Source organism: Morus notabilis, unplaced genomic scaffold (assembly GCF_000414095.1).
Source record: "Morus notabilis unplaced genomic scaffold, ASM41409v2 Scaffold46, whole genome shotgun sequence".
In the NCBI taxonomy this organism is placed as follows: domain Eukaryota; kingdom Viridiplantae; phylum Streptophyta; class Magnoliopsida; order Rosales; family Moraceae; genus Morus; species Morus notabilis.
The window spans coordinates 357482-377610 of NW_010365505.1; the positions used below are offsets into that span (position 1 = coordinate 357482).

Sequence of the window (20129 nt, forward strand, 5' to 3'; positions counted from 1 at the left end):
TGATCAAATGATTGTTTTGTTTCACGTTTTGCAACCTGTGTCTATTAACGTTTGTTCGCCTCGGATACTAAATCCTCGTCATATTTTCCCTCCACAATTAATAAATTAAAAAAATGAGAATTCTATTTCAAATCAAAATTAGATGGCAATGAAATCCGTTTTATCAATAAGCTATTTAGGGTTTTCTTTTTGAAGGACAAAGTCAATGCGGTTACATTCCTAACTCAGATTTCTCTTTCTATTATTATTGCCGATGATATGGCAATTAAAATTCAGCCAATAGCAAGAAAATAAATTAATTGATATCCTCTTCGAATTGGTATCAGATCGGATCAGGGGCGGAGGGAGATGGGGCCATCCCCCTGGGTTCTTGAGAAATTTTTTTTAAGCCCCTAGAGTTTTGTTTCTTCCTTTTAAATGCATATAATTCTTTAATTCTTTTCATCTTTGCCCCCCTCTTAATTTACAACAATTCAAATACGTCTCTAGTAGATCTAATTTCATGTAGATTCATAGCAAAAGTTCTCTCAAAGAAGACAAATTTTTTTTTTTTTTTTTAATAAATGACACATTAAAACTATTCTCAAATGTATTTCTATTTAAGAATCTTTTTCATACAACCATCTCAATTCTTATTTCATGAATATTTTTTCTTTAATTTGCCCTTATTGAACTAATACTTATTTCAAATGTGTCTCTACTTAAATATTCTTTTATTTTATTTTATTTTATTTTATTTTTTGTGGCGAATGTCATGTATTCTTTTATTTATTTATTTTTTGTGCCAAATGTCATCTACTTTCTCGTACGTGCTTTCTAAATATTTTTCTATCTAATTTGCCCACTAAAATTTTTATAACTTGAGTTTGTTCTTATGTTTATATGCATATTTTATTGAATCAAAAACACATTTTGATTGAAAACATTTCAGTCCATTTCACTAGAAACTTTTTTTGAAAACATTTCGGTTGATTGAAAACTTTTTTATAACTTAAGTTTGTTCCTCAATAACTAAATATGTATGTGCATAACACACACTTCTAAGTACGGGGACGAGTGTCGGATGTTCGTCAGTTGCAACCACGGATTTCATAGAGCCTGCATTGATAAAGTGGCTCGATCGTGATCGTCACTGCCACCGGCTTTGTCGCGGTTCTGTTAGAGGTTTGTGTTCTGTCGATGAGGTTTAGAATTAATTTTATTATTAATCTTTTGTTGTGTGGGAAAATTCACATCGACACATCGGACAACGATCAGGCCACACGTGGCCCCATGCCTGTCACGTCAGTTAGCCCTCGACGCTCGAGCCTCATTAGTCTCTCCCGTATGATATGAGAGCCGAGTGCACAAGGGGACTGATACCGTCGACCCTATACACAGTTGGGCCCTGCAAGACCAACTCGTGTAAAATAACGTGATGGAGTATGCCGTGAGAGATGCTACCCGCGGCGGCTTTTAGCATGGGCACAGAAGACAGAACGCAAACAACTGGGTCCACATCCCAAGAAAGACTCCTGAGAAGATTAGCTGAATATCCCAAGGTTACGTCTGGGTTTGGAGAAGGTCAGTTGCACAGGAAATGATTACAAGCCCCTAAAACCGCCTAGGACGGATCACTAGCTATTACAGAGGATCTACAGAGCCGTAATGGGGGGACAAATTGGATGAGTGAACAGTCCAAAAGGTAATGACAGGCTACGGTCTAAGCAAATGAGGCCATATGCCACTCGAGTGTATGAGCCCCATGGAAGACACTGTCAAATGGTCCAAACTGCCTATCATTGGGCAAGGTTCATGTAATATCCAGTATAAAAAGGAGCAAAGCCCTCGTGAGAAGGGGCTCTCGGATCTGGTATGTGTAATTTGTAATAACCAAAACAAGAGAAATACAATACAGTGGATGTAGCTCTTTTCGAGAAGTGTGAACCACTATAAAACCTCTTCGTTTTTATTTTCATAAGCGATATAACGATTTCTTTTGATAATACACTCATACAAACTCTAGCAAATCCAGTAAAATTACAAGTTTCAAATCGGTAACCCAACGAGCTACCGCAAGGTAATCCGGTAAGGTCTTGTTGACGAAAATCGATCATCAACATCTTTGATTTTTGTTTTTTTTGTTTTTTTCCGTGTACATATAAGAAAAAGAGATATCTGACAAATATGTCATATACGGTATTCAATTCGTTTTGAATGCTTAACAAGTCTTGAGAGAAATTGGCTATCTGAAATCGATGTGCAACTTTCTTTTTCCCGGTTCTAAGCAATGGTATCGTGCAAAATTGTGATTAAATTGTGCTTCTATTCAGTAAAATTTGCCCAATGTATGATGCACTCTGGGTTTCATTGAAAGCTTTGGTTATGTCCAGACTTTATCCTATGACTTAATTTATTTTTATTCTTTTACTAATAAACTTTTTAAGAAGGGACAGTTTAATTCTTGATTTTTTTTTTCAATTATATGATTGTAAATTTTTACAATTCAAATGGAGGTTATTTGACATAAAAATATTAAAAATCTTATAAAAATTACCTTTGGAGTATCAATTTTAGTAATAAAAAACTGTTTATTATATTGGTAATGACAAAAAAACTAGAAAGAGAGAGAATTTTGGTCGGAGCGCTAGCTCATACTGATGTACCTTTCTAAATGTTTGTTGAGCACGAAAGACAATATTATCAATGTAGATTGGTGGTTCTATTATCCTTCCACGTTATGGAATATATTTTCCTGAAAGAACACTTTTGTATGTCTCATTTCGGAGACACTCTCACTTTGTCTCTTAAACTTTAAAAATCTTCATTTTATTATTTTAAACTTTTATAAACTTTCACTTTATTCTTTCCCTCTTAATTTTCATTTAAAAGAGATGGTAAACGTCTCACATGCACTCACTAGCATGGTGTTTGAGAGTAAAATTATAATTAAATTTTTAGTGATTTACTCTATGCCTCCTGAACTTTAGAGTCACCCCAACTTTGCCCCGTGAATTTTTTCATTGTTCCCTCCATATTATTTTAAACTTTTCCATCTCAAAAGTAAGAGTGACCCCAAAGTTTAAGGAGTAAAGTGAGAGTGACCCCAAAGTTTAGAAGAATATGTGATAATAATCTTTTTTTTTTTAATGGGATGAGAAGAAAGCATCACGTGGTATACTAACATTTGGATATTATGCAAAATATTTTACTTCAAGTTTTTTTTTTTTTTAGGATAAATATCCTAGTTTATTTGAGCCTTTTAAAATTTGACTTCATAAGGTATTTGCCATATTATCAGGAAAGAGAATCATAATTTACCTACCAAATGTCATCTTAATCCCCATTCCCCAATTTGCTAATTATATTAACGAATCTTTATTAAAAGAAAGAAAGATGTTTCTTTCTTTTCCTTAAAAAAAAAAAAAAAAAAAGAAATATTGGTCAATCCTCATAAGTATCCCATTACTGCGATTTAACCTTGCACTCAAAATTCTCGTAAACTCTGATTCTTTATCTCTTAACACGGAAACTAAATCAAAACCTTTATTAACATTAGGGTTTTTCTTATTTCCGGGTTCAACAAAAACTGAAACACACACAAATCTTTCTCTCTCTCTAATATTGATCACGAGCAGACAGCATGGACTTTCCGTCACCTCCGCCAGTTCCTTTCCCGTCACCCCCACCCCCACCAATTCAACCTGCGACCTTCATAATTGATGTGTCACTGTATAAACTGATATTGTTCTTTCTCTTGTTCCTTTTTGTATCAATATTTGCCGCGGTGGCTTGTGATCACCGAAACCGACAACAGCAGCTCCTACAGGCTCGGCGCCGCCGCCCACAACCGACAGGAGCTCCTAGTGCTGCCGCTACGATCATCTGCACGTTTAAACTCGAGCAGAACCCAATGAACACCGGGGGCGGCGACGGCGGAAGCGACTGTGCTATTTGCTTGGAGAATTTCAAGTACGGAGACGAGTGTCGGATATTCGTGGCTTGCAACCATGGATTTCATAGGGCCTGCATTGATAAGTGGCTCGATCGTGATCATCACTGTCCGCTTTGTCGCGCTTCTGTTAGAGGTGGCCGTACCATAAATCTCGATCAGGTTTAGAAATCAACTCTTCGTTTTAGTATGTATATTACAGGAAAAATTTTTTTTGACAAAAATATTAATTGCTTCAATTTTTCTGGTTGAAGTTTTGAGTGTTTGGCAATATTAGAAGTAGACTATTGATCATGTAGTTCATGCTCTTCAGAATTGTGACATATTTATGTTTATAATTATAGTGATGATCATCATTCTACGAATACGATTTTTTTAAACACTTCATATAAATTGCGTATTATTTACTAAAATATAAATGATATGAATCGCCTTATATATATGTGCCGGTTCTTTGAAATAGTTCGCTATATAAGTCGCCACTTTCACGCCGGAACCCTAGGCCCAAAATATGTTTCAAAATAGAAACTAGCCCAAAATCCTTCGCAAATAATTCTCCCTCTCTCTTGCTTTATTATTATTACTTTTATCGTTTGGCTGAAGTCTATATTTTTTTTTATGACCCTTCAAAAAATAATTCTTATGATAATTTGGTAAATTGAATAAAATTGATATAAATGATGCCTTAATTTATCTCTTGGCCGAGTAAACAGGATTAAACAAGGATCATAAGAAAAATTTATTAGCAAATTTATTCATTTTAAGCCAATAACATTCATACGTAATACATCCTTATCTCAGACGCCAAACTAGATATATCTATCTGTAGAGAAAGCTACAATCGAGATAACCGGAAAGCCTCTCTAGAATATCTCTCAATGGAACGAATAGATTTTTTATTTTCATCTATTTTGTTTTCGTATTGAAGAGACCTATATCCACATAGGTCACATTTTCTATTTAGGTTTCTCGTTTTTTGTGTGTTGTCTGTGGTTTATTGTCATATGTGTAGCTTCTAAGTACCAAATCCATAAAATTTATTAAAGCGTGCAAAGATCAAAATTGACAACATCTTTTTGATTGTATCAATTAGAAGAACCTACATTGACATTTCAAAATGAGCCAAAGATTTAATTTTTTTATGCACATCAGTCGGAAGTGGTGTATGTTGGAAAAATCCTCGACGTTCTTCTATCGAATGAATCGTTTAAGTGATTTGTTTGTTGCAGTAAATTGTTTATTATATCAATTTTCGTATATCTAACATCTACAATTATAATGTTCATTACAATTGAATGAAAGACCGTCATTATCCGGAAAAGGAAAATTTATTGAGACTAAGATTGCTAATCAACCGAAATGAAATAAAAAATTATTTTCGATAAAATTGAAAAGCTAAATTCCATTCTCTCTAAACATTTAGACTAGACTGTGTTGTGTGTGTGTACATATAGGGCCGGTAATATGGGTCACGACACGACAACACGACTCGAAAACGACACGAATTTCGCAGGTTAGGGTTGAGAAAAAAGAGGTTCGGGTCAGAATTGGGTCGACCTGAAATTGACACGAAAAACACGGGTCAATTTCGGATTGGCCCCACCTAACCCGAACACGACACGAAACTCGTAAAAAACTAAAAAATACATATATTTTTCATTACATATTTTTGATTTTATTATGAACTTGTGATATCATAATAGTTATACTCAAAATTTATACTGTTATTTGCTTAATTTCAATGGATGTTATTGTATTTCAGTGTGTTATGAATTTTAAGTTATTTCTAATAATTAAAAAACTAAATAAAAGTATACAATTTTCGTGTCAATTTCGGGTTCACGGGTCAATTTCGTGTCACGGGTCATTTTCGTGTCGTGTCGTGTCAACCTGTAGAGTGGTCGTGTCGTGTTCGTGTTGCGGTTTTAAAAAATTTCGTGTCACGGGTCATGTTCGGGTTGACTGCAAATTAAAAAAAATGATCAAAACATGACACGAACACGACACGTGACACGAATTGCCACCCCTATACATGTATCAATATTCAAGGATAGTTAAGAAAAACAAATAAATTTTACCTAAAAAAAAATTAATATTTTTCATTTGGTTCACTAATAGAACGAAGGGCTTGACAAGCTTGGGTGACAAAAAGACTCCTTTCACTTTGCACATTTGAATAGCGTGATTTTGACCTTTTTTCAGTTTAAATCGAAATTTTTGAACCTATGTAGGTTTTACTTTGATTCAAACTTGCGTTTAGAAGTGTAAAGTCTTATTAAGAAATAAAACATCACATCAAGAAATAAAGTTTGAAATAGTGTTTAATTAGTACGAGAATTGTGAATAAACCAAAACTACTCATGATTTTACTATAGCAAACAGATTCAAACCTATAAGAACTTAATTGAAGAGATTAAGTTCTTTAAAAGGGTACCCCTTGAAAGTATATGAGTCAGAATTTTTACTCTTTTATTCTTGATTCATAATTTTTTTGGTCAAATAATTATACTAACAAAATGATATTTATCAAGAAAATGAATAAAAATCTATATTCATATACTCTCTCTCTCTATAAAATGGATACTAAACCCATCTAAGAAGGGTTCTTTAGCTAAAGTTCAGAAAAATGAACCAAACAATAGCTCAAACTTGTTTTTGGGCTTAAAACTTGATAACAGTCTCAAAAGAGGCTGGATCAAATTTGCAAGGAATTTAGAGCTCAAGCTCAATAGAGTGGTCAACAACTAGAATCAAGACGGCATCAACGACGACACCTTTCGAACGAAGAGTCTCGTGTGGGGGGCTGTGGACCTCGGCTTTTTGAGAGGAGGGACGATGCGCAATAAGGGTTGAGAATAGGGATTACTTTAGCTAATTTGAAGTTTAGATTTTAGTGCAATGCACGTGATGTCTCCGAGATTAAAAATTAAACGCTCGTTTCCCATTTTGCTAATTATCAAAATTAAAAGATCAGCTACCACCTTTGCACTAATCTTTAAAAAAACAAAACAAAATAAATTTAATCCCACAAATAGTTCTTAAAATTTATCCTCAATTCCAGTTTGGTCCTTAATTTTTAAAACATCTCATAATTAGTCTTTTTTAAAGTTTTATTTTGTTTCGATTTTAATCCTTCCATTATTTAAGTGTTAAATATTTAACGAAATTTGTGTAAAAAATTAAAATTATCTAAAATTTAAAAACTGCTTAAGGAAATTAACTTTAATTTTTTTTGTTGTATTATTTTAGTCTCGAAACTTTAATTGTTTCTAATTTCGATCCCTAATTTCTACATATTTTGTTAAACATTTAACACTTAGATAACAAAATGATTAAAACTGAAATAAAATAAAATCTCAATGACCAACTATAAAAAATTTTAAAACTCAATGATCAAAATAGAATTGAAGGTAAATAAATAAAAACAAAAACAAATAAAGAAAGATCGCCAATCAAATTTGATAAAACTAAATTAACTAATAAAGTTAGGCATCGTTCATTTCACCGATTTGAGTTTTTAATTTTAAATTTTTACAATAAAAGCTTTCAGAAAGCTTCCACACATGCAAAACCACCGAGCCGCCTAGTATCCACATACATAAGTTGCAACTGAAAAGGCTTAATTTCAATTAAAAAAAATCTGAAAAAGCTTAATACAAAATAAGTTAATAGGGAGAACTATTTCATATAAGCTATACCTTGAATAACACTAGCTAAAACCTACATATTACATATTAAATATCATTAATAAAACAGGTTTAAGCAAAATGTATGGACATAATATAGCAAGCAACTCCAATAAATATCTCAGCCACGTTCCACAGTTTCACAGAACTTCCGGCCACCGACCTTTGCAACTTTACACCTTCCAAAGGATACGTGCAAGCCTGGTAACCTGCCACGTGTATAACTTGCATTATAAATGAAAAGCTCATTTTTCATGATATTTCAATATATAGAATAGATTGTTTTCCTTAAAAAGAAAACAATTAAGGTTACGTTACGTGGTATATTTTGAGAAGAGTTCAAATTGGACTTACTGGGGTCGGTATCAGTGATCACTCCAGTGTGGCCAAAATCACAGTTGTAGTCCTGAGGCCCAAACGCCTGATAGTAAGCGTTCATCGCGTACGACGCGTGCGATCGAACGGTGTTGGGATCAAAGCAGGGCCCACCGGATTGTATCGGCTTGCAGTCCACTCCCGCGCTGCACACGTAGTCTATGTTCTTCTGTAACGCCTCGTCACTGGCGTCCGATCTCGGCACGCACCACTTTCTCCTCGTATCAACGGCTTTTGGTGCTTGCGCCACATCAGCCGTGGGACCCAGCGCCTGAGAGAAATAAACACCATTGAAAAAAGATCAACGACAATGTCATTGCAGATGTGAATTCAGCGATGGTTTTTGATGGGGCGCACAAAAATACAATAGTCCGCGCACAGATCACTTGAATTCAGCCTCGGGAATCTCATCATGCACATCCATTCAGACACGGGAAAAGCAAAGGAACCTTTGCGGGAAAGGTTTTCAAATGGTAGAAAACTTTCTGTGACCATAACAAAACCTATAAAGCATAGAATCTAAAAATAAAAATAAAAAAAGCTACAGTTTAAAAATAATTTATGAGATGTTTAGTTGAATTCAGAATTATAATTTTAATTTTTAAAATTTAAATTTTTTATAAAAAATAATAAAAAAAACCATCATTTAAAATCAAGACGAATTAGTAAACCGATGATTAGCTGCCTTATGTCTTCCACTACAGACTATGCACCTATACTACCAAAAAAAGCTGGCAAGTGTCAGAGATGTCAGCTGTGCATCAAGAACGGGTGATTGCCTACGCTAATGTCCACAAATATCCAATGCCGTCTCAAAAACGTGTCGAAATACTATTCGCTGGAAACCGGCAATATTAAACAGCTAAAAAAACAAAAATGTAAAAATACCTGATCATTGCGTAGAACGCTCACATCGTAAACCGGTGTCAGATCCGGTTTGAACAACCCGTAATTCCGCTCCGAAGTGCTGGGTTTCAGGTTCTCGTTGAAGAGGGAGAAAATGTAAGTTTCAAACGTCCTATTCGGCATCAACGGCGTTCCTTTGCCGGAGCTCACGTGCTTTACGAGGTTTCCGTTGTACGACAGCGCGTTTTCCAAGTTCACGTCCGGCTGGTTCGGGTCTCCCGCCGATGGCCAGCCGGTCTCCGCTACGACGATGTCCACATCGTCGTATCCCACCTTCTTCATCGCCGAGAAAACAGCGTCCATCTGGGCGTCGAACATGTTCGTGTAGTTCAACCCCGTAACGTTGTCGAAAACGCCGCCGTTTGGCTTGAACAGCGCGTAGTTCAGCGTCTTCGCCGAGAACCCGAAAAACGGGTACGGGTTGATCATGAAGGGGGATTTCGTCTGCCTGTGAAACTCGAGTATCGGGGCGAACACGACCCGGTCGTACCCGCTTCGGAACCGACCCGAACTCGGTGGCTCCGAGTTGGGGGCGAGGATCCCGAGGGAGTGAGGAGTCGAAACCTGAACGTTTGTGACGTTGGCGAGCTTCAGAGCCGAGTGGAGAGCTTTCATCGCCGGCAGGAGATGCGCGATGAGGCTCTTGTCAGAGGTGGCGACGATTTCGTTGCCGACGGCGATGCTGTTGATGATGGTTTTGGGGTGGAAGGGGAGGATGTTGTTGGCGACCCATGACTGGGCGGCGGGGAGCTTGGCGAGGGAGGGGACGTCGCCGTTTCCGACGGTGACGGTGACGGCGATGCCGGTGCCGGCAAAGGCGCGGAGGATGTCGGGATTGGCATCGAAGATCTTGACGCGGTCGATGGTGGTACGGGTCTTGAGGAAGGTGGCGACCTGGGAAGGCGGCGGGAGGTTGTCGGCGACGGTGCCGTAGTTGACGCCGACGGAATAAGCGGTGGCTTTAAAGGAAAAGAAGAAGAGGAAGAAAATATAGAGGTGGGTTTTGAAGGGGTTTTGTTCCATGGTTGGTTTCATCAGTGGGAAAGGAGAAGTGTGGAGTAAAGTTAACAATGGGCAGTGTCAATGGTAAATTGGCCACTGCTTCGTACTGAGGTGTGTGCTCAATTAGCTGTTATCAAAAGTGTGAGTGGGCACGTGTTTTGGGCGTTAATCTGTTTTTTTTTTTGTTGTTGTTATTTTGTTTTTATTCATCGGAGGATGAAGAAAGAGGTCTCATCTCATGGTGGGACCAGGTGGGTCAGTCAATGGTAACGTCTTCAGACACTTGGGACTTGGGAGTAGTTTAACAAGTGCCATCGTGATTGAAACAGTGATAGACGCGTAAAGGAACGAACAAAATCAAAAAACAGTGATAGATGTTGGGCAGGCTAGTGACTAGTGAGCAACTTTTCGCACCTCTTTTGGCCTACAAATTTGCAGTTGGCAACCTTAGTGAATTTTTTTTAGTTTCGAGTGCCATTAATAATGATTTTTTAGAAAAAATTAGTCAACTCACTATTTTAATGTATTATTTTAAAATTTTTATTTTTTATATTATTGATTAATACTCATTTAATTAATATAGTTTTTTTTTTTACTAAAATGTATTAATTAAAAGATAAAAAATTAAAATCTATACATTTTAAGGTGTATTTGTCTCATTTTCTTTATTTTTATAGTAAATAATATATTTTTAAAACTGAATTAAGTAAATAGTTGATTTTAAAACTATTTAAAGTAAATAGTAATTTATCATGTAAAAATTTTAATTATGATTGGTAAAAATAATTTATATAGTAAAACATCTTTATTTATGTTAAAAAAATCTTTTACCAGCCGTAAAAAAAAAATTTATATGAGAAAAAAATCTTTTTACTTATCATAAATGAACTATTTATGCATTAAATCTATTTACTTCAAGTAGTTTTAAAATATGTTATTTAATTAATATAGTTATATAAATTTACTATTTATTATATTCTCTCTTTTTATAAACTATAATACACTATTTTTTTAGACTGAGGAGATTTAAATTCCACATCTTATAATAGAGTCGGACGTAAAATTACTATTATGTTATATGTGCAACACACGCTATGCCAAATTAAGATTACAATAGTTTACCTAAATAAAAAAGTAGATTTTTTTAATTAGAAAAAATTATACTGCTGTATATAGTATGTCTACTGTTTGATAATATCTGTAAAATTACTTTTACATTTTATATTGAAATTATATGTGCGCATTTGGTTTGTAAGACCAATATGAATCGGTTTCACCATCCAAATCTTTGTTTGGAACAAAAAATCAGATTATGCTACAATTAAAAAATTCACGCCTCGTTTTGGTACATATATTCAAATCATAATTTCGATTCTGTTACATTGTTTTTTTATCTCACAAAGAATTAAATTCAAAAAATTTCTCCTCTCATAAAGTTCCCGCTAATAAATAAAAATCATTGACTTAAACGTATAAATCAAATAGACCCTCAAATTCTTCAAATTAAGCAAAAATGTTCAGATCTCATAACTCATAAGGACTTATTATAAGGATTATAAATTTACAACTTGAGGCTAGTTTAAGTGATTTGGTATATGAGTGTGTACGTGTGTTTGAGATCTAATGGTTTCATTTTTTTCTTAATAAAATAAGAACCATACGCACATACCTATCAAACTAAAAATAATTTATATATTGTTGTTTATGAATTTTTTTAAAATCTTTGCTATATTTATATTATATGTCTAACTCTCCTAATAAAATATAGAAAAAGAGGTTTTAAAGTACATGTTTGTTTCTTGAGTTATATTTTTGAATGGCACAAGTTTTGTTAAATTATGGAAATGATTTTTTTAGAAATGATTAATCAGTCATAGATTGATTTATGGTCTATTATATATTAATTTGATAGTCCATCATTAACATGTGACGACCCTAAGTAATTGTCTCTTAAACTCATTAACATGTAATCACTTAAAATACTTGAATTAATTAAATTGAATTTGTGAATATTTTTTATATTTATATATCATATAATAACGGAAAATAAATTTAACTTTAATATTAAATTAATAAATATTAATTTTTAAGTTATATAAGAAGTCTCGGTCTTATTAAAACCATACTGCATAAATACAATTAAAAAGTCTTATCACAACAAAACATATTGCAAAATTAAAATGTGAGCGGTATCAATTTCTCATTCTCCACATTGCTCGCCTGCCGTTGCGCACAACCCATCATTCACCTTTTATTGGTTGTTTTCTTACAGTATAAATACATCATAGGGGTGAGTTTATACTCAGTAAGTAGGAACTAAGTCTCGCTAATTAAAACAGAGTACTTAAAGTATATCAGTAATGCATGTATCAATTATGCTCTTTTATGAACTTGTTTTATTACTCCTCTGGGCCCGAGTGTACGTACCGAGATGTACGCACAATCAATGGGTAGAAAGGGTTTACAAGGTTCCCAACCACATCGTGACCTAAATTTACCTCCTCAAGTACTGAATGATTGCCTCCTCATGCCTTAAATCCTCCCCGTAAGTCGAGGGATTGGTATAACACTCTTAAATATTCTTATTATAGATTTTAATAGTGAGCATGCGATATATCATGACATAACATATTATACTTTAAACATAAACATGTACATATTATGTTTTTAAACTTATTCATATTGTAGGTGAAATTCTCACTTACATGCTATATCAGCCAAGGTCGGGACTATATTACTCACTGAGGTTAAACTCTACTGTTGTGTTCTATAAAGAAAACCCACTGAGGGTATGAGTTTGACTTATTATAAGCTAATCTATTTAACTTAGTCTATTTAGGAATTTATTCATATGCTTAGAAAATATTTTCTTTTTAAAAAAGAATCATTTGACTTCTTACATATTACAGTGATTATTTTAATAAATTTTTATCATATAATTTTCCTTAACGGCCTTTGCTAATCGGTCCTAGGTTGATAGCTTAATCTTTTAATTAGTTATCTAAACCATGGTTTATGTCTAAGTTACCAATTCATATTATTTCTTAGATTATGCCTAAAATTATATTAAGGCCCATTAGTCTACAACATGTCTACAACGCTCCTTTATACTAGCGGTCAAACTTAGGCTCGAAAAGTTACAGGTATAGTACGGGTGTTGGGCTCGTACCTAGTGTTTTTATAGAAATTCTCAACCCATTTTATTTTGAAAATCATTAGTAAATCATATTTTATCGATAGTAATATTATCGGTTACTAGAAATTAGTGCTGGCAAGCACTTAGTGATTATTTTTAGAAGATAACCATAAGTTTGTAAACCTTTTAAAATTTTCTATTTGGCCTCGTTTATTAAATTTTGTTTTAAACTTTCAATTCTTGAAAAACTCAGATTCAAACGTTTCGAAAAATGTTCTTCACTAGAAATCTAAACCGTTTCAATTCTTACCGGTTAACTTTTCTGTTTTTCCTTAATCTGTAATTAACTACGTCTTAGAGTTTGATTCTTAAAATCTAAGCTTTGTGAAATTTCTTCGTCTCGTCGCGATCTAAAGGTTTAGTGTGTCGTGATCTAAAAGTTTAGTGCTTTGCTGAAAACGAGGTTCGGCCTCAAAACGGCCCAAAATCTTAAAAATAGTAGCTGTAGGAATATTATTTTGCGCAGTTTTTGAAAACAGCCCGAAAACGCATTCTAAAGTCAGAATTGTGGTTTTTTTTTTTTTTTTTGCAGTTATAGAGATTTATCCATAACGTTGAAACCTTTAAGGCACGAAAGTCATAAATCCTGAAATTGCCCTCTAAAGAGTCCAAAAATAGTAAAACAGAAACGAACTCAAATTGGTAGTTTTGAACAGTTTTATGAAATTCTGGGCAGTTGTGGAAAAACGCCTAAAAACACATTTTAGAGATAGAATTGAGAATTTTCTCTGTATAAAAAATATTGAACACATCGAGATCTACAACTTTTGTGAAATAGCTTTTTTCTTAGTTTAGTCTCTAACAGCTCCGAATTTTAAATCAAAATGGACTGAAATTTTTAAACCAAAACAGAAACTTGTCAACTTATTATTATTATTTTTGCATATTTAACCTCTTAAAATTAACATGCAAAGCTCATACCTTATTCTAAACACACAAAACAACAACCATAGACCATAAAATGCAAATTAAAAAAAAAGATTTAAATTAAAACTCCTTGCATGTGAAGATCTAACCTGTTAACACACAAATAAACAATAGAAACACAAACTTTGTAACTAAACCAAACTTTGTTCTTAAAGTTGAAATGATTTAAATAAAAGAATCATAAGAGAAAGTTTTAAAGAATCTTCCCACAAACCTTAGGAGAGGAATGGTTTTGACCATCAAAGTGAGAAATTCATACAAAGATTTAAATCTTTAAGGAAAAGTTGAAACTTTGAACAAATAAAATCATAAGAGAAAGTTTTGATCTTTACCCTTGAAAGTGTTAGGAATTCCTACACAAATTCCTTCTCTTTCTTCTAGATTGTAGTTTGAAGTCTTTCTTGTGTGAAGGGGAAATTTTTTGAGAGAGAGAACTTGAGGGGTTCAGCCAAATAAGGGGAAAAGAGAGAGAGAGTGAAAAAAAAAAAAGGTAAAAGTGAACTTAATTTCAACCGGTGGTATATATAGACAAATGGCTAAGTTAACTTATCACTAATCAAGTTCTTAATCAAGCTCTATGGACTAGAATTTGATTAAAAAAAACAACAGTATGGCTGGTCATACTTAGTGAGAAGAGAGAGAAAATTTACACTTAATGATGATTTAAACTCTTATCATATCAAGGTTCAATCATTGTCTCCATTTTGTCCCGCAAAGATTCTTTCTTAAACTGATTAAATTTGTACTGACAATAATTTCTAGATCAATTAACATGACAAATAATTTCCAGTGATTTTTAGTCCACTGTTTAAATCATAGTCCAACACTATATTCAGAAGGAATTAATACCGGTTTAGATTTAAAATCGTGTAGATTATTCGGGTTGTTTCCAGACTTTAAAATTTGTCTTAAAATAACTTAAAATCTGAGTTTAACATACGTGTCTTAAAACCCTCAGTAAAACATAATAACCGACAATGTCAATTTCTGAGCCCGGCTTTATGGCTTTACTAAAAACGCAACTCGCGTAACACCGATTTTACTAATTGGCAATTAAGGATTGCTTTAAATGTTATAGTGCTTCCCGTAGCACTGCTAACACTGTACAATACTCATAAATTCTTACGAACAAAATTATGAGTCATAGTCAAATCGAAAATTTTTCCCGTCTTAAATTGTGATGAAGATTATCGACTGAGTCATAACATAAAAATTTTTGAGATAAAATTTTTATATAGAATTTTAGAATAATATTATTAATTCCATAAATCATTCATTACAAAACATGCCATTATCCATGAAATTCATAATTTAATTACGTAAATTATACCGATTAACATCAGAATTTTCTCAGTCATTGCATAACCAAATATCAATATAAAATTTAACGATTTATTAGCAATAGCCAATTGGTATATCAGTGATTTCATATTGTAAAACATAACAAAAAAAGACATTTTAACTTTTGTTGTTTATTGGAAGCAGGTGACCAAAACTGGTCATACACCTATTAATATGTCAGTAATTTACTTTTTTAAATTAGGGATAGAGATTAAATTATGCTCTTTCTGGTACAGTTTAGTGTTGAATTGTCGTTAAGCTACGCATGCAACTATATTTGTATTTTTGACTTTGCATGGAACTTGAACTCACTATACCAACATATTGTGAAAACAACCCTTCCATGGCAACATATTTGTTATCTGTGAAAAAAAAATAAAGAAAAGAAAAGGAAAACCTTTAAAACAAAATCTCTAATAATCAGACTTTACGGTGTGCTTTTCCTATCTAATGTTGCTCTCGAAATAATTCACGCTAACTGCTGAAAAAAATGATTTGAGTTAGAACATAGCTTTCAATTGTATAAAAGTGTTATGGTATAAAAGGGAGTTTCTTCGGTAGTTGACTCTATCAGCAGTTTTTTATTTTTTATCGTTAAATATGATCAAAATCACATAAAATTAAAAAAGTATGTATTACAGATAAATTTTAATACAAATCTATTAACTGAAAAATAACATACTGATAGTCTATTTTACACGAACTATCAGAGAAAGTCTCATAAATTTATTTGTTAAAACTTCATTTTTTAAGTTACGTGCAAAATGAAAAAATGAGATAAAGTGCAGCCTATCATAGTTTCCAGTCGAAGTGCGAGATTATTAGTAAATAAACTCAATTTAATCAAAACAATTATAAGAACATATTACATGCAACAGCTTTCATATTCACAATTTGTTATAGATTTGCGTCTAACATCTTGTATATTTGTAAGGAAAATTTTTCAAAAATGTTCGCAGGCTAATAAGGGTTGGCCCCAACATTCCCTGGCTCTGAAAGATTGGTAAAAATTATATTGCACGGTACGTTTATAACTTGTGAGAGTGGACTTGAAATATATAGTTATTTTTACTTTAAAAAAAATATAGTTATTTAAATATATAAAATATTTTATATATTTTTATATAAAAAATATAACTCAATAAAAAATATTTTTATTATAAATTACAATAATTTATTTTAATTATATTCATGTTTAGACTAGATTCTAGAAAGGGACGTAGTAATTATTTTAATGATTCTAATTTTGTATTATTGAAAATATTTTAATTTTTATAGGTATTTTGCACTCAAACTCAAAAAAAAATTTGAACTCAAGTTACAACTTTATTCAAGTTCATATTCTTTTGTAAAATTTGAGTTTGAACTTGATTTTTAACTTGAGGTTGAGGCTAAAATCTGAGTTTAAGTTCATCATTCAACTCAAGTTCCTAAACTCAAACTCAAGTTAATGAACAATAGTTTTTCTATTCTTAAGAATGACATAATTTTTTTGTTTTAATTATGATTGAAATGATTTTTTTCCTATGCGTTCACAATGAAGAGACGAATAAAACCCAACCCACATACCCTATTAAAATTTTTCATCACCATTGAGTTTTTATTAAAATACTATCTAAATACAAATTCAAGTATTGACCCACCCAAACACAAACTCAAAGTCTCAAATAGATTCTCAATTCAAACCATAACTCAAAATGTGCACATCCAAACACAAACTCATATTATAGTATCAACTCAAACTATATTTAAATACAACTTAATTTAAATTAAGATCTAAACGCAAATCTCACTAACTCAAAAAATACAAATGAACAAATATTTTACTTTATTTCAATGTGATTTGTAAAATTTTGTTACATGTCTAAAAAGTCCAAAATTTTGTGATCGATAAATGTTTATCAAGTTGGTCAGGAAGGAGAAATATTTGATTATAAGGCACGTATGAAAAAGTGCTTTAATAATCAAATGGTAAAAAGGTGTTTTTCAACATTCTATGATGGAAATCGTCTTAAAATAACATACTTAGGATTTATGTACACATTTATTGTAATTTAAATAACATTTTGAAATCTGGTAGTAGAATATATAAAAAAATAAATAAAAAATAAAAAATCCAACAAATAAGTGACAATTATTGAACCGTTGACCAAACGATTATATCAGTAGTTTAGGAAAGGCTTGAACTATCTATACAGTAGGTTTTTCTTTTCTTTTTTTAAACGTTATAAAAAGGTCCTCTTAGCATTTACAGACCACAGTACATTTGTTATTGTCTAAGAAAATGCGTGAATATTTAGCATTATAAACAAACAAACAAAAAACTGTATTTAGCATTTATGTAAAAATTATTTTTTAGTACTGAGATATGCTCTGAATACTTTTTATTTTAATAATAGTAAAATTGTATCTTCACGTTTTAAAAAACATTTTTTCAGACCCTAATATTAATTTTTGAGATATAAAATGTCGTTATTATCTTTTTATTTATAAAATGTACGAGAATTTCTTTAATATTTTTTTAAAACACCGGTATTTTTATTATAAATCCATTAAATTTGTATTATTTTTCATCTGTTTTAATTTTTAACTAAATTTAATATATATTCGACCTCTAATAAAAAGAAAACACCGGAGAAAGACTTAAAATTAAAAGATTTTAGAAAAAAATAAAATAAAAAATAAAAAACTCATCCATATTTCTCATTTCATGCTCCAAAAACCCAGATTAAAGAAACTCCACCAACACCCCACCCCGGCGTTCATCCTACCGCCCAGATTCCCCCAATCCCACCCCCGTCCATCCCCACCCCTATCATTGGTGCCCAGGTCCTACTGCCCGTACTTCGTCGTCGAAGATCTTAGCGAAAATTTGGGGTTTCACTACTCGTGCTCGCTACCTAACAACAGTGGGTCTCCAGTGAGATCAGCCTCTACATGCTCCGGGGATTTGTCTTGAAGACCCATGAAGATTGGTCTCAGGGATTGCTTAGTTGCATATAAGCATTTCTAAGACCCATGAAGACTGTGGGTTGTTAATTTGCAACGAAACTCAGAAAAAATTTGAACTCGAGTTACAATTTTATTCAAGTTCATGTTCTTTTGTAAAATTTGAGTTTGAACTCGAGTTTGGGGCTAAACTCGAGTTCAAATTTTCCTTTTAACTCGAACTTAAGTTAATAAACAATATTTTTCTATTCTTAAAAATACCATAACTTTTTCGTTTTAATTCTGATTGAGATGATTTTTTTCTATGCATTCACAACGAAAAGACAAATAAAATCCCACCCATATACCTTATTAAAATTTTTCATCACCATTGAATTTTTATTAAAATACTATCTAAATATAAATTTAAGTTTTGATCCACCTAAACACAAACTCAAAAAGATTCTCAATTCGAATCATAACTAAAATGTGCACATCCAAACACAAACTCAAGTTACAACTCTAACTCAAATTATAACTTAAATTTAACTCAAAATCATCACTCAAGTCACATTAACTCAAAAATGTAAAAGAATAACTCTATGTTTTAGAGTTATTTCTAGGGTTTTTTTTTTGTTTTTTTTAATTTTTGTTTCTAGAAGATCAGGTAGACCAGTAACTAGTGCTGGAACTTTGGACGGGCCGCCTGCGACCGCCCGAAAAACCTGAGGTTTTGCCCGAGCCGGAGCCCGACCCGCCTGAGAAATTCGGGTCGCCCGCCCGAGCCTGAATTTCACCTTAAACGGGCCGCGGGCTTGTATTAGTGTTAGCGTTTATGCCCTTAGGAATAAATGTAACAATATTCCTTGAGATATTTTGACTATTAATAAAGATTTGTTTATTTTATATATCTATGTATTGTCCTCTTTATGTTCATAATAGTTGAATGTATGATAAGCAAACTGAAAGTCTGAGACTGTCATTCTAAATCTTTAAGTCATGCATATAATGTGAAGAATATGCGGAAGACAAGAATCTAAAGATGGTAGTCTAAATCTTATGATCAACAATCGAGGGAATAAAGTTGGGCGCTTTATTCATGTTAAGATTGTTATGTTGTCTACTTCCTAACGGAGACGGCTTGTCTTGGTCGTCGGAGGTGGGACTCCATGGGTGGAGACATTGATATAGTTTCTAATGGTGAAATCTATATTGGATCGGACCAAAGTTGAATTGTTTTAATTAACAATTCTGTTTGAATAAAACAATTCACTTTTGACGAATTATATGTTGTCATCTTAATCCTGAGATGGATGATGAACCTGTATACTTGACTTGTATCCTTTGATGTACTAAAGGGAGACATCCTGACATTATGTAAAGGTACGCTTGCCGGTACATTAGGGGTATGACTCGTGTATGCGTAGATTCGATATTCATAGATAGTGGAATCCATAGCTCCTATAAAGAGTCAATGATATCCTCTTATGCATTATCAGTGGATTGGAAAATATGAGCGCTCAACCATTGGACTACTCTGTGTTATCTAATGGTTTACTGTTTGTAATGATACGAATAGTATTTTTCCGATGGTATGATAATGGAACATAAGATAAATGTAATCGGGAAGGTAAAACGGAACTTGACCTCAAGTCGATTATGGATATCCTATGGGGATGATACACTAATATATTGAGTCATGGACTAGAGCTAATCAGAGCTTTATAAATACGCTATATAAATCGAGAGTGCAGCTCTAGGCTTTTAGTGGAATAGCGCTAGAGTTTTATAATCATGAGACGGACTTGTTGGTTTACAAGTAGCGTTGTGATTATAG

General features: G+C 32.9%; 2 protein-coding genes across 2 annotated transcripts; one reads left to right on the forward strand and one right to left on the reverse strand.

Moving 5' to 3' along the window:
• The first annotated feature begins 3622 nt into the window (after window positions 1-3622).
• LOC21407941 (RING-H2 finger protein ATL56) lies at window positions 3623-4099 on the forward strand. Its single transcript, XM_010108175.1, has one exon. It carries the CDS (start codon window positions 3623-3625, stop codon window positions 4097-4099), a length of 477 nt encoding a protein of 158 aa, XP_010106477.1.
• Window positions 4100-7585: 3486 nt separating this feature from the next.
• LOC21407942 (glucan endo-1,3-beta-glucosidase) lies at window positions 7586-10252 on the reverse strand. Its single transcript, XM_010108176.2, has 3 exons — window positions 8881-10252; window positions 7972-8263; window positions 7586-7826 (listed from the first exon to the last, which is right to left on the reverse strand). The coding sequence occupies exons 1-3, from the start codon at window positions 9931-9933 to the stop codon at window positions 7690-7692; spliced, it is 1482 nt and encodes a 493-aa protein (XP_010106478.2). The 5' UTR covers window positions 9934-10252; the 3' UTR covers window positions 7586-7689.
• Between the last annotated feature and the right edge of the window lie 9877 nt (window positions 10253-20129).

Coding starts and splice junctions, on each gene's coding strand:
- LOC21407941 (XM_010108175.1), top strand. CDS start 3,623: ATGGACTTTCCGTCACCTCCGCCAGTTCCTTTCCCGTCACCCCCACCC.
- LOC21407942 (XM_010108176.2), bottom strand. CDS start 9,933: ATGAAACCAACCATGGAACAAAACCCCTTCAAAACCCACCTCTATATT. Junction 8,264..8,880: donor GCGTTCTACGCAATGATCAG/GTATTTTTACAT, acceptor TATTTCTCTCAG/GCGCTGGGTCCCACGGCTGA. Junction 7,827..7,971: donor GATCACTGATACCGACCCCA/GTAAGTCCAATT, acceptor TACACGTGGCAG/GTTACCAGGCTTGCACGTAT.